The sequence below is a fragment of the Pelecanus crispus genome, chromosome 5 (assembly GCF_030463565.1).
Source record: "Pelecanus crispus isolate bPelCri1 chromosome 5, bPelCri1.pri, whole genome shotgun sequence".
In the NCBI taxonomy this organism is placed as follows: domain Eukaryota; kingdom Metazoa; phylum Chordata; class Aves; order Pelecaniformes; family Pelecanidae; genus Pelecanus; species Pelecanus crispus.
This window is the reverse complement of record NC_134647.1, coordinates 84911816-84926484: the sequence shown is the minus strand read 5'-3', so window position 1 is coordinate 84926484 and position 14669 is coordinate 84911816. Positions and strand designations below refer to the sequence as shown.

The 14669-nt window shown below is 35.1% G+C and overlaps 1 protein-coding gene across 1 annotated transcript; it reads left to right on the top strand.

The window, feature by feature from the left end:
* The first annotated feature begins 647 nt into the window (after positions 1 to 647).
* On the top strand, positions 648 to 12243 carry AKNAD1 (AKNA domain containing 1). The gene is made up of 13 exons (XM_075711522.1): positions 648 to 1730; positions 2783 to 2912; positions 3011 to 3162; positions 3273 to 3332; positions 3815 to 3948; positions 4296 to 4431; positions 5092 to 5255; positions 7954 to 8039; positions 9575 to 9697; positions 9778 to 9888; positions 10765 to 10846; positions 11321 to 11465; positions 12102 to 12243. Exons 1-13 carry the CDS (start codon positions 648 to 650, stop codon positions 12219 to 12221), a joined length of 2526 nt encoding a protein of 841 aa, XP_075567637.1. The 3' UTR covers positions 12222 to 12243.
* Positions 12244 to 14669: the final 2426 nt, after the last annotated feature.

Below are 14669 nucleotides of genomic sequence, written 5' to 3'. Positions count from 1 at the left end.
AGCGAAAGAACACCGCTGCAGGGCTGTGCTATTGCTTACAGGAAACGGGTGCTGTACGTTCGCTTCTTTCTGCTTACAGCGACTGCAGCTAAGGTGAAGCAACGTATTTTGTGAAGCTGACAAGACTGTCCCTTACTTCAGTATCAGGTCATTGCATTTTTATCTGATGAAATGGGGTGAGAAATAAATTGAAAAGAGTTTGGTGATTTTTCTCTGGTGCAGAAGCTGAAGAAATGCTTTATGGTGGTGAGATAAAGTGTGAGAAGTTTTTTGTTTGTTTGTTTTAAAAACAGGCTGAATTCTCCTACCGCTATTGGCTCTGTTATCAAGTGTTTTTGTCTGTAGTAGTACAGAGGGATTAACAAGCAAGGACAGGTACCTGGCACTAAGCTCAATTCTCCTTTTCCCAATGCTTTTTGTCATTTGTGTTTTTCTACTCCCCCCAGTTGTTAATGCAGACTTACACTAGCGTAAATATGAAAAGAAAACGACCATGTCCGGGGGATTGTTCTAAGTAAGTAGACCTTATTCTCAGTAGTATTTAAGTATGAAATAATTATTACTCCTACGTTACAGGATTAATAAATAATAAAAGCTCTACTCAAAATAGGAGAAGCAATGGCATTCATATTCTATGTACACTGGATATGGAGACTATGAAAAAGTGCAAACCATCAGACTGGATGAAAACCCAAATGAATAGTCCATTTTCAGATGAATTGGGCTGTATCACAGATGCAACTGATGAGGACCAAGATGACTTACCTTATGATGGAGATGTAGGAATAACGTGTAAATACAATAATAATTCAGATAATTTGAATGACTGTACTTGTACAAAAGATATTTCTGGTATTTCAAAGTTAGCCTGTTCTGAAGATAACAAAACCATAAAAGAAACAACAAATTATGAAACTCATCCACAGCCTGAAGAATTCTCCAGTCACCATAAAGATGCCATAGGAACAATGGGAATTTCAGTTGATATGCCTGGAAGTGAAGCTTCCTTTAAGAAGGAATTACCTGTTGGTGGTTTTAGTAAACCCGATAGCAAAGAACATCTAACTCACTCAAAGATGTCCAATATCCTTTTGCGACATTTTTCTAAGGGAGAGTTAATAAGCACGTGCCAGTTAATTGAATGCGAGACAATACCAGAGACATCCTTTACAGAAAGTATCGATGACACTGTGAAGAAACCTGAGCCTTCAGAACATGTCAAAGGCCCTTTAGCACATGAACAATGGGCAGCTAACTTTGAAGAACATCACTTAGAAAAGCACGAGGAAGTAAACACTGGTGATAAAAATCAAAATTTGCTAAATGAAAATAGATGCATTCCAAAGAAACTTATTTCTTCTACTGATAAGTGTGGGTGCAAACAAGAAAATTCACAATTGATTAAGGAGAATGAAGATACACACGTCTTTCAAAACATGCAAGAAGAGAATGCCCTGTTTAAGAAAACAGTTTCACTTCACAAGGTCAAATATGGCCAAGGTCAAGCTCACTATTGCCTTCCTGACTTCTCCGAAGTTGCTTCAGAAGTACCAAAAAGGAGTGACAATATTAACTCAGCTCCTACAAGTGAAAGAGCAAAACCCTTCCCTATTTTGCTAAGTCGATCAGTAATTTTGAACAATATTCTAAATAATAAGAACTATTTAAATTCTGCTGAAGTAGAGAATCGAGAAGAAATGAGCATTCCAGAACTGTTGCAACAGCTAGAGGTAATTAAGATGCTTTAAGAAATTCTTAATGCTTGGTAAACAGTGGTTTACCATAAGAAGATATTCTGTGTCCAGTAAAATCTAACAAGAGTATTTCATGCAGGCAGTCTGTCAGTATCAGTGAGTATCACTTTAGTCAACAATTGCTTTCACAAATAAAATTTTGTGGGACTGAGTTTATATGGAACTTTCATTACCAAATATTTAGTGATGCTCTGGAGTATTATTTGCAATTATAAAGCATCCTATCAAATCATTAAGAAATTCACTATCAATTGTTATTTCTAGTATTACATGTAAATGTTAAAATTCACTAAGAGTACTTTCAATTTAAAGTTTTTCTTAAGAATATATTTTTATACTGTGCCTGTGTTCACATTAAAGACATCTTTGCCTTCTTTCGCATCTTCACACTCTTCAACTATTTATACTGGTATTTATTGACAATTTAAAGAATTTGTTTGACAACAATATTTCTCTTACTATAGTAAATTTAAAGTTCATTAGTAATTTGATAATCACTTCTCAATTTCATGCCCTGCCACGGAGTTCACTCACAGAGCTATACAGATGCTTAAGTCCATTCCTAGATTTATAAGCTTAGTAAATCATTTGAGATGTAACAAGTTTTAATCGTTTTCCCTATTATTTCCTGGCTGCAAACAAGATGCTGACGCAGCATGCTGACACTCAGAATCATATTGACCATCTGAGACTGAATCCTAAGGTAAATCTCTCAAAATAGATTTTTTTAATTAATTTTCCTTTATCTCCAGGACTATGAGTATTCCCAAAAACTATTTTGTCACCTTCATGTTGTACTTCCCATTTATACAAATCCTCTTTAGACTTCCACAACATAGAGCTGAAGTATTTAAGTATTTATACAATGAGACACTACACATATATAAAACTATAAACACAGAAAATTATATGGTATTGTTGTAATAAATCTCAATAGATTTTGTCCTATGTATTTTGCGTTATTTCTAAATTTATGTCCACAAGTGTTCTATACATTGTTTCTATCACCAAAGTTCTCATTTTGACAGATAATTCCTCAGTCAGATTTCCCAAATGCCAGCATTGCCATCTACTCAGAAGACACTGGGACATCCTCTGACGTCTTTACATTACGTGCTCCTATCCCTATACAATCTACACATGGTTTGTCTAAAGCAAGTAAATAAAATCACAGTAACTATGCAAATGACTTATGTAATTTGATAGCACTTTTGAGCAGAAATTCCAATTGATTGATCTTATCTTGTATTGTGTAGGCTTACAGTGTGGGACAACAGCATCAGCATTACCAGCAGCTGGTACAGTAGAAGCACACTGTCTAAACCCTTCTAATTTACTGCCAGAACTAACACTAGGAGAAAAGATGTCTCAAATACTAAAGGATCAGACAGATCAACTGCTAAAAAAAGTAAAGAGCTCTGTTTCAACATCTACTTTGCACTGATGCTCAAAATCTACATTCATTTGGCCTATTTGTTTTTAAAATCCCAAGTAAAAGTCTAATATTTTGTCTTGAAGGTGGAAGACTTCTCTAAGCATATGACCCAAGAGACATTCCTTTTACAAGACAACTATCTGGTAAATTAATTTATGTATTATCTGAAATGCACTTTAAATGGCTGTAGACTCACAATTTTCTGGCACACTCCACGTTTTCCTTAAACAGACATTCAAAAATACTCTCTCTCAATCTCAGACTGAAATTATGAGTTTAAGAGGCAAAAATGAAGGTGTTCAGTAGATGGCTGAATTTTTAAATCTGTTCTAAAGATTACAACTCAAAACTATTAGTGAAAGGCCTTAAGTTGCCATATAAGTTACAAATTTTGACATGTAGGTTATCAGTTCAGAAGTCAGGTTTAATATTTTACTTGTACGTAAGAGCAGCACAGAGTACTAGGTGGACATACAAGTGCAATCCTGTTCCAGTTCAGAGCAGTACCAAGTTTCTTACCAACATCACTGCAAATAGCATCTGGCCTACCTAGCGTAAGTAGCTATCACTATGGCTTGCTAAATCATAATGACATTTGCTATTGAATTATTTCTTATTGGTGAAGGCATTAAATCAATTGAAGAGATACCTTGATGCCTTGGAAAGGAATTACTTAACAGCTAGAAAAGAGCACCGTAGTTTACAGCTGCAGAACTACAAGGACAAGTCTATCAACGTTGGAGAGTTTGATCCTGAAAGGTTAGAAGATAAGTACTGCATCAGCATATTTTCCGTATTTTGAGTGTCTTACAACCATTATTTCCTTTTTCAATTCAGAAAAATTCTAGTGCAAAACATCTCAATGTTATATGTAGTAAGCTAGAAGTGATTTGGCCAAAATTTGTCTTGGGCTTTACATATCCTAGTTGTAATTAGGATATCTCATTGATCAATTAAAGTACTTAAACAGGGACTCGGTGAGCTCCATTAATTTTTTTTTTCCCCCTATAGGAAATGTACTGCAATGCCCAATACGGTTATCATAATAAGAAATAAAGTATCAGTTTATACAGGTTTTACTAACTGTGTATTGCAATTGGGTTTAGAAAGGTGGAAGGGGAAATATTTAGACTTGGCATGCTGCTTGAAGATATCCAAGAACAAACTGATGACAGCAAATGCAACTTGTCTTCTTTGCCTACTTCCTATGAATCTGCCCATTCATCATATTCTCTTTGCGAGGTAACTCGGCAAGCTTTATTATTTAAAGACTACAATTATTCTGTTTTACTGATGCAAGTCTCAAGAACCTTAGTGTGGTTGTACTATTGTCTGTTTTCTCGAAAGAGCGTGACACTTTTAGATAGCATGTTACTTCAAAGAAAATGTGAGTTTCATGAAACATTAACTTCCTAATATTTCATTAATTATAACAGAAACCTAAGTATAAAAACACAGCTACAATGATTATTCTTAATCCCAGATTCAAACACATTTATTTCAGAATAAGAAAATATCAGCAGCTACTTTAACTTTTACACAGCTGTCTTTGTTTTGGGGAATTCATCACTATCATTTAGTTGGAAGAAATATTACTTGGTTTGTGCAAGATTCTCAAACTGCAGAATTACTAGAAGACAAAACATTATTGTGCTTTAGAAAATTGAGTTTACCGCTAAGTATGGTAATATTTTGTCCTGGATAATAAATGCACCAAAAAAAAAATCTTACGGCCTTCTACAAGTAAGTATCACCAAATGCTTTCACAGCCAGTGTTTTAGAACACATTCTTCTCTGAATCCCAAGTTAGAGACACTTGGAAAATGCTGGCTAGTAGAAGTCATGTACTTGCAATACTATGACCACATACTACATGCATCTATGCTATGGTTATTTGTACAGAGCTCAGCAGTTTCAAGTATTGCTGATCCTCCAGAAAGAAGAGGTATTGAAACTGCATTTCTTCACAAGAACAATGAGGGAGAAAAAAGTCAGACAACTGATGTAATCCCACAGACAAATCCATTTTCTTTAGAAGGCGACAAGTACAATCTTTGTCTTCCCACGTAAGTGAAAGCTTTGAAACAGGTACTGAAGTTGTTATATAAAAGTTTACCTAAAATTATTTGCTGACTATAGAAAATTGGGCTATCTGGAATCTGAAAGCAATAGGAATATTTCCAGAATAAAACTTTTACAGAATTCTATAACTACATACCCAAGAATTCCTCCCAGCCTGACACTGCTACCTTTCTGGGTCTTACGGACCTCAAAAGTATTTCCTGAAGCCAAAACACTACCGTCAGTTTCACTAGGAGTTAAATCATACCTCTGTATACAATTCATTGCAGCCACACAAATTCAGGATGTGAATGACTAAAAGTACAGTGCCAGTTAAAAAGAAAAAATTATTTGCCAATATTTGTGTGGTATTTCTAATTAAACAAGAAAAGGGAGGGATGCAGATATTTACATAATTAGCCATCAAAACTTTGTGAAACAATTCTAGATACCATCTCTGCCCTCATGGGGAGTATTTCATAGGTGTTAATCATCTCAATGAGATTAGAAAAATAAAATAAATCGTTTCCCCTTAACCAATAAAGGTTACAAAAGAGAGCTGAATCTACTTCCAGAAGACAAACAGAGCCTCTGGAAAAAGGAGATCTGCTAGCAAACAAGCATTCTTCCAACATAATGGTATGAGATCTGTTTCCATAGCTTGTTTGTTTTTTTTTAAAAAAAGAACTTAGATTATCTTACTCAGCTTTGAGATCACAAAACATTTTTCTCTTCAGTTTTTGCACAGCATGATGGCTCAGCTTCTGAGATATTACAGCATATCGTAACATGGCTGAATTGGTTTCCAAAGCAGAAATTTAAGGACTCTCAAACATTTTTGAAATCTGTGATAAAGTTTGCTTCTCTCAGGAAAGACTTAATTGGGTTTACTAGCCTGCCTTTATTATTTGTTCAGAGAGCAACTGCTTGCCTATAAAAATATTTAATTTTAAGGTATTGAGAGAAATTAATTAATATATACTAATCTTGCTCAAAGCAACATGAAAACCTCCCTTGAATTCCAACTTCACAGATGAAAAAGTGCTATTTTGTCCAGTCTGCTCTACAGTTAGAACTGTATTTAGATAAATCAGATTGTATGGCTGATGGCAACTAAAAGCAATATAGAAGTGATATGCAAATGATACCACTGTTTATCCTGTTTGATATGCAACAGTTACACATACACAGTAATACAAATAATCATATATAAATTTGTTTTGCCTTTTGGGTGCAACAGAGATTCCTTTCACGTGAGGAAAAATACGCTGCTGAATGTCTTGCATCCCATAGTCAGGCTACATTAAGTCAAAAATTTAAAGCTGATGAAGAAGTTACAAAAGGGTAAGTGTATTACGTATTTTGGCTAGTCATAGATGTGGTTTTCTACACCTAAGTGAACATGCATGTACACTGGTATGTCTCTATACTAGACTCTGTGTCAAACACCGAATAATGTCTTTAATACATGTAAATGAGAGGATGATCTGTTTTCAAGTTTATCACCAGTTAATCACATAGGTATGTGATATACCAGATGACCGGAGCAATGGCAAAACTCCCATCCATTTTATTAAAGAGAGGATTATACTCCAATTAGAAAGTAGCCCATCTCAGTGGACCAGTGTAAGGTTTATGGTGCTTAAATGGCAGAGTTATTTTAATAGTAGTTTTAATAGTGCATTGAGAGAACAGGCTTTGTCTTTGTTCTCTATTCAGCAATGCACGTCAGCATCCCAAATTGAGATGATTGCAAAGTGTTCAGCAATGAAAAAGATTTGAAATTATCATTGTCATGAACTAATCTGGCAGGCCTCAAAGGAGAGCATATTGATACATTTGCATATTATTTCAAGTGTAAGGGTCAATCTGTAAAGTTTCATTTACAGAAATGTCAGCGTGATAAAAATAATTCTACACGGGTTATTTTGGAGTTTTAAATTTTGACAAATTAAATCTCTATCCAAAGCTAGATCTTGTAATACATGCAGTGTAGAACACAATAATATTAATCTAAATACGCTCTCGGATTATTTTACAGAGTAGATGTTAATATTTATCTGGTAAAACTTGCCTAGCTTCCACTTTTTTCTGTGTTTTAAAGAAAGTTAGCTCAATCTTCTGTTCATTATTTTCGTGAATGGAAAATTTTCCAAATAAGTTTGATGATACTTTATGCCCTAAGTTGAAAATACATGTCAAATAACACATATAAGAAACTTTGTTCTTGTTCTGCCAGAAGGTGCATCTCAAATATTCTTCTAATTCTCTAAAGGCAGTAAAATTAAAACCTTAGTAGCTCAAAGTTACTAAGAAACCATATCATCCTTACCATTGATAATATTTTGATGCAACATATGTGAACATATATATAAACACATAGGATTTCATACTACTTTGCTATTAAAAGATGTGATTATCAAGACCCCTACTTTTAAGCATTTTTAACAGCTCTGCTAAGTCACGGTCCTTTTGTCAGAATGTGTCCTTTAGTTAAAGGGGTCATTATTTTGCAATTGGTTAATTTTTAATTTAAGCTTCTACTTGCCGCCTTTTCAGATAATTGGTAAGTAGAGTTCTTTATATGAGTAAATCTGATTTCTCCTCAACTAAGTCATCAAACATTAATATAGTATGGTCATACGGCTTATCATAAAGGTATTAAGATACAATTAAAGTATCATTCTGTTTTCATGCTCAAAGAAATACAAACATCCAGGAAAGGAAAACTGAAACATGTTTGCTCTTCATTCACAGAAAACCAACTGATTTATCAGATAGCAACCTGAGTAAGTAGTGATGGCATACAAAGGTCAGAACTGTGCTTATACCTGCTATTGAATCCTGTTAAGAAATACATTCCTGTCACGTCTCAGCAGCATGAAAATTGTTTTGTAGTTTTAAACAGATGTTACCGCTTAGCACAGCACAAGACACTAAGATTAAAAAGGAGACTAAAGAGGACACCAAGTCAAATTCATTGCTGAAGTCTCAGTGACAGACCAAGAGGCAACAGACAAGCTGCAACAGAATTTCTAGTTAGATACGGGCAAAAGAGTTTTAACTGGGTCTAGTCAAATGCTGAAGTTGTTTACCCTAGAGAGGCTGTGGCATCTCCATCTTCAGAGATATTCAAAACTCACCTGGACAGGGTCCTAAGCAACTTCATCTAAGTTGGTCCTGCTTTGAGAGGGGGTTGGGCCAGATCTCCAGAAATCCTATCCAACCTGAATTACTCTGTAATTCTAATTCACCTTTTTAGATAAGTTTCCAAATATTACTACTACTAACGTTTTTCAAAAGCTTAACAGTGGTGTACACACAATGCTTTGATTTTGCTTTTTCTCCTTATCATGTGCATTTATTTTATGTCCTAGAAGGAGATTCCAAACTTGGTGACTGAAACATTTCATATCAGTAGTTCCGCTTAGTTTTTGGATTCACCTTTTTATTCTGCATGCAAACGAAGGAAGAAGTTTTCCTAAATCTTTGATCCATTCAGGGTTGACACAGACTGGAAATATTCTCCTTCCTCAGTCTAGCTCCTAATAATATAATATCACCAAATCCAAACTAGAGCCCACACAGGCTACTGTGAGCAAGTTAAATCAGCTGCCAAGTTATCCAGGACTCCAGCTCTTCGAGGTTCACTAAGAATCTCTCACCATTCGTTTCTTTAGGGCATCTCAATTTTATCTTTCCACTGCATAATACGCTGAAGCTGTTAGTACCCAACAGCTAAAAAAGAATAGCATGAGCTGTCCTAGATTCAGTTTCAAGTCTGAATATGTAGGTTATTCTTACCTTTGGTCTACCTTTTATCCTGGGCTTCTCTGTGATATCCTTTCACTTTAATATAATACACTGGGACTATTATTGTTAGTACTGGTTTGTGCAATAACTAAATCAGTGCCATACTAGATCCTCCCAAACTCTCCAGTCACATTCCTCTTAGGCTGTATTGTTTTAGTCACACTTCAACTTGTAGGAATTTTAACCTTCAAAAGAAGAACCGAAGGACAGGGAGATGGAGAGCTTAATTTTTTTTTAAAACAGTTCTGGGACTGGAAACAACCACCACCCCCCCAAAAAAAAAAAAAAAAAAAAATCTACATTTGAGGCTTACATTCAGGGCTGAAAGCCAATCTTTAAAGTTCAATCCCCACCTGCAAAATGGAGGAAAAAGTACTTCTTCAAATTACAGTAGTGTTAATGGCAGCAAGGGGCTCAGAAATTATGGTGCTGAAAGCCAAATAATTAACTAGGTACACAGGCCAAAATTTCTAATATTTCAGACCTTTTTAATGTATTTTTGGGATTTCAGGCAGCGATTCAGAAGACATCTCAGCCTATGATTCTAATAATGGTTCACAAAGCAAGGAACTTGTGAACTGTGAGACTGAAAGTTGCAAAACATTCAATACAAGATCATGTGGAGAGAGAAAAGGTATAATGATTGCAAAAATATTAAAATTAACATATTATTTATAGTTTTTGTTTTTCTAAACAACATGTCTTTGTTTTCAGGACTTAGATGCAGATGCCCTAGAGGAAGCAGAGATCAATTTAAACTCAGGAATTACAAAGAGTCTGTTCAGTCTTGTGCCCTATGTAGAAATAAAAGTTCTGGTTCATCCTGTAAGTGTAATGTGTTACTGAAATAATTACCAACCACAGGCTAGATTTTAAGGGGCAGAAAGCCACACTGCATATATCAGGCCAAATTTAATTTAGTATAAGCAATCAGTAGCACTGTAGCTAAACAGTGGATGCATACCGATCTTGTAGAGCAAGAGCAGCAAATCCAAATTTTATACACCTGTCCCAAGTTTAATCCCCATGCACAACAGCTTTAACCTCTAGTTCTTTATGAGAGGAGTCCCTTCCCTATTTCATTTGTGACAGGAATATCTCATTTTGCAGTGCTACATAGAAGACTATTAAAATTGGGCGTTCCTGTGCAAACTTTTTCAGTGCTAGCTGCTACCTAATGTAGTGTAAAAAAGTACTAAAGAAAATTCCGGCTCTAGACTCAAATTGTGTGACAGGCAGTCAAGGAAAGCCTAATTAAAAAAAAAAGTGTTGAACACCTAGCTTTTAAAATCACTTACCTCAGACTCCTCTCTCTCTCTACCGCAGGAAGAAATTGCATGCAGAAAATACATATTTTCAACAGTGGGAAGAAAGTATATATTAGCTACTTCTCTATATAAATACTGTAAAACTGTAAATCAAAGTAGTACTATTAGGATTATGAGAGTGATTATTTCACACTTTCCCCCTGCAGTCTTTCACTGTATGAAATAGAATATAAATCTGCATACCATTTGCCAGAGAACTAAATTCCACAGCAAATCCAAAAAGGTTAATCTGTCCTCATTTACAAAAAATCTCAAACATATTCAAGTTTTATTCAGCAGTGTTACTTGATTTTATTTATGTGAAATAAAGATGTTACATAGAAAATTACTTTTTTTGTTGCTTTTGTTTTAAACATGGCCTCAATGACTCCAGCTTATTCACAGAAGAGAATCTCCACTCAAAAGGCTCAAAAAAATAAACAGCCACATGTACTTGTAAACAGACTTTCTGAAAGGTAAGCTGTAGCAATAACTATATTTAGTACAACAGAAAATGCCATTGTTGAAGATTCAGCATGAAACTCACCAGTATCATAAGCAGGAGGAATGTTTTATCTTCTGCAGTGCACGCTGTACATGAGAATTTTACTCATTAATGAAAGTAACATATTTACCCTGAAAGCAAGTGTAAATAATTCCTAGAGTAGTTCTTCAGTCTTTCTGCAAGAGAAAATTACAGCACCAAGAATGTGATGCTACGGTGAGAGATTTTCTGACTCTGCATCCTGGAATGTTTTCTGTCTTACTGCAATACAGATGTAACACAAATTATGATGGACTGTGTTTTGCAATTAAACGAAAAATTCTACTCACTGTAAAATTACACTGCAACTGAGTACGCTATCAAGGTGTGTATGTTTAATTCATAGGTTAGAAATTCTTTTGCTTACTAAAATGGTTTGGTTTTTTTCTATATATCTTATCTTTAGGCAAAGCTTCGAGGCTGCCAAAACCTGCTATTCAAGCACATATGATAAAATCCTTTCGCATCAATACTTACCCAGCAAGAAGTCTGCCCAAAGCAAATCTGCCGTCAGCATCAGAAATGGAAATGCCAATGATTCCAATGCACACGTAAGATTTTACAGCGAAAATTAAAAGCCACACAACTATCTCAGGAAGAGTACATCCCCATGTCATGGTACTGTTGAACATCCCATTCTTAGCAAGTTGATTACTACAATCTAAGCGTGTCTAGTCTATTTGAGGATAAGACAGGAGGGAGTTAAAAAACCAAGTATTTTAGCTTATGTATTAGTATATTACTTTATATGAGTATGTTACAGACTTTTTATGCAACTTAGTCCCTGTATAAATGGTGAGGGGGACATAAGAGGAGCACTGGATCTTAGGTCTGGAATTATGTTTCATATACTGAAACACAGAATGTCACCCTAGCCATACAAACCACTATCAAAACCAGACCTTCTCAATACCACAAACATGCACCGCACTGGGGCCACTACTTTAAAAAGATGTAAATATCCCTCAGTTCCAAGGATTACACAATCAAAGAGAGAAATAAATAACAGATACTTTCAACTTGAATCCTGGAGCAGTCTGTCACATGACTCAGAATTTTTACTTCTCGGCATGTATACAGAGTGAAACTGCTACATAGAGCCTTAATTAAACATCACTTTCTATTCTATACCTAGGTAAACATTTGCCTTCAGTATTAACAAGGCTATATTTTATTATTCCCAACAGATTTTAAGTTGTACTCTGGATCATGCCATACAGACAGCAAACAGTTTGAAGAAAGCTACAGAACAAATGGTACGAGCAGTTTCAGAAGATCTAGCTAAAGTTAAAAGAAAACAGCTTTAATTACCCAGTTTCAAATGCCATATTGTTTTGCCAGTTAATACCGAAATGGCAGTATCTCTGCAAATATAAAGTGGTAACACAAGGATCAGAAAGTCAGCTAGATGACTTTGCCAGCTGTTCTGTAATTATCATCAGTACTAAAGCAAACCAGAGCATACTGGTAGTCCACATGTTTACACCCTGTCTCAGAAATGGAAAACAAATTACTAATTCTGCTGAAAGTCTTTAGTATGTTGGCTAACCCCTGTTACTGCGTACAGCTACCTTCTCTAAGCATTCACTTAAGACAGCTTAATAAAAACTGGCTTAAATAAGCAAAGTTAACTTTTTCACTTTTGATTTCCCCCCACCACCCCCCAAATAGGACAATAAATCTCAGTCATTACTATGGATATTTTCTTCCCACACCTTAACAGCAGCTGCTTAAGCACAAAGGGAAACAGCCTCTGCACCCGAGACAGCTATAAGCACTGTGCTAACACACCAAGTCACAGTTAACATATATAATTATTTTGTTTTTAGAGTGCCCTACATTGAGAGTTGTTTGTTTTTAAGATACTTCCTTGTGTGTCTCAGTAACTGAGTAATACCATTTGGTGTCTATGTATTCCTAACAATTAAATTGTCTGTTTCCTCAATGTGGTGTCCTTACTTTGTCAGATATATCTGGCTTTGAGATTTTAGCTGATGGTAAGTAGATTGGAAAATTTTAAAATACTGCAGAAATACAGTAGGCCAAGAAAAGTCATTTATTATTTTCCTTCTGAAATCCATTTAACTGCAGTGATAAAAGCAAGCAGACAGTTAACAGCCTTGTATTATCAAGGGATGCTATTCACTGAAGCAAATTCCAAAGTATATAGGGACTGACAGAAATCAAGTTAGAAGTGACAGTGCATTGCTTAAAAAGGACAGTCATTTTCAGGCAAACCTGAGTGGTTTCATCAGTTGATGGATACAGAAATAATTCAGACTCTGTTCATGCAAGCAGTGATAGCTAAACTCGCTGCTGCGTATCACTGATTTACTAGCCTAAGTCAATGGCTTTTTCAGTATTTCTCCCACACTTCACAGCCAACAATACTATTAGCCCTTCTTTTGTCCCTTAGGCTCTTATAATATTATATCCTTATAACTCAATTTGCCTCTGCTTATTATCCACGTCTTAAGCTAAATCAAACAAAAAACAACAGCACAGGATAGTGAAAGGCTCACTCCCCTGTGCTAATTAGTGTTTGGAATGTCCCTGTTATTACCTTGCAAGTGAACTTAATAGTTGACGTAATTGCTGTAGGCTTCCTAGATCCAATAAAAAAGTTAGATGCCTAACCCATGTAGGTGCATTTGAAAGCTACAGCCACTTATCCTCATCATGCCCCGTGTCATGCCCCATGTCCTGCAACATTTTAGAATCATTGTATGATGTTCTCTCATTTCATTCCTCTCTGATGTAGGAGGGAAAACTGACCTTTTTCCACCCTCTAATTAACTTTAAATGAACTTACGTAGCAAAAATGTTCTCCTAACCTACCAGTTAACCCGAGTGCAAAATTAAGGGAAAAGAAATAATCCACCTTTCTGCAAAACAGAAAATTAATACCCTTACAGTTGGGAAAAACGTAAATAAGAAGCCAAGAGTAATCTATTCTTTTTTTCCATTACGTCACTTCTCTTAGATTCTACGTACAACTAACTAACATTTCAAGGCACACAAATACAACATCCCTTTAGAAGGTTAGTAATTGTGATTATTCAAGTAATTTTCCAAGACAAATCTAAACATTACCAATATTACAGAATTAATACAATTTAGAATTTATTTGATCCCCTTCAACACAAATTTATTTATTTCTTTTTAGTATGTCACAAAGCAGAAGAAAACAGTAAATTCTCTTGAATGCATCAGGTTTTGGGGCTTGGTTTGGTTTTTGCTTTTCTTTTGTAAGTTACCAAGCTATTTGAAAGTTTCGACTGCTTCCCTTCTTTTCTCCTCCTTTTCCCCTGCTCCGACACCCTCAAAAAGAGAATTTATGCTTAAAATTTTGGAACTTCTATATCACAGGCAATTCAACTTCTAAAACAAATGGACTATGTAGACACAATCATAAGGAAGTTTGTAAGACACTGAGGTTTTTTTTAAAAAGCTTTAGTAATAATCCCTGTATATAAATATTTAGTAATAATACCTATAAATATAAAGTGTACTTCAGTGCACAGTTGACAGCATTTCTCCAAAGTTATTTATTGAAATTAGAAGTGCTTAGTACTTCTGTGATTAACTTTCTACCTTACCCACCACCATCAAAAAAAGACTTTTGATTTTTCAAAACTACACATATTTAAAGAATTTTCAGTGAGTTATTTTACAGAAAATATTGCAGTTTAAGATACTGCAGTTGTGTGAAGTATTTTTACTATAAACTCCTATTTACAAATTTTCTTCTGAAG

Excerpts from the sequence above, each read along its gene's own strand:
- AKNAD1 (XM_075711522.1), top strand. The coding sequence starts at position 648 with ATGGAGACTATGAAAAAGTGCAAACCATCAGACTGGATGAAAACCCAA. Across the intron at positions 1,731-2,782 it reads AACTGTTGCAACAGCTAGAG|ATAATTCCTCAGTCAGATTT; the intron begins GTAATTAAGATG and ends TCATTTTGACAG. Across the intron at positions 9,889-10,764 it reads TAAAAGTTCTGGTTCATCCT|CTTATTCACAGAAGAGAATC; the intron begins GTAAGTGTAATG and ends CAATGACTCCAG.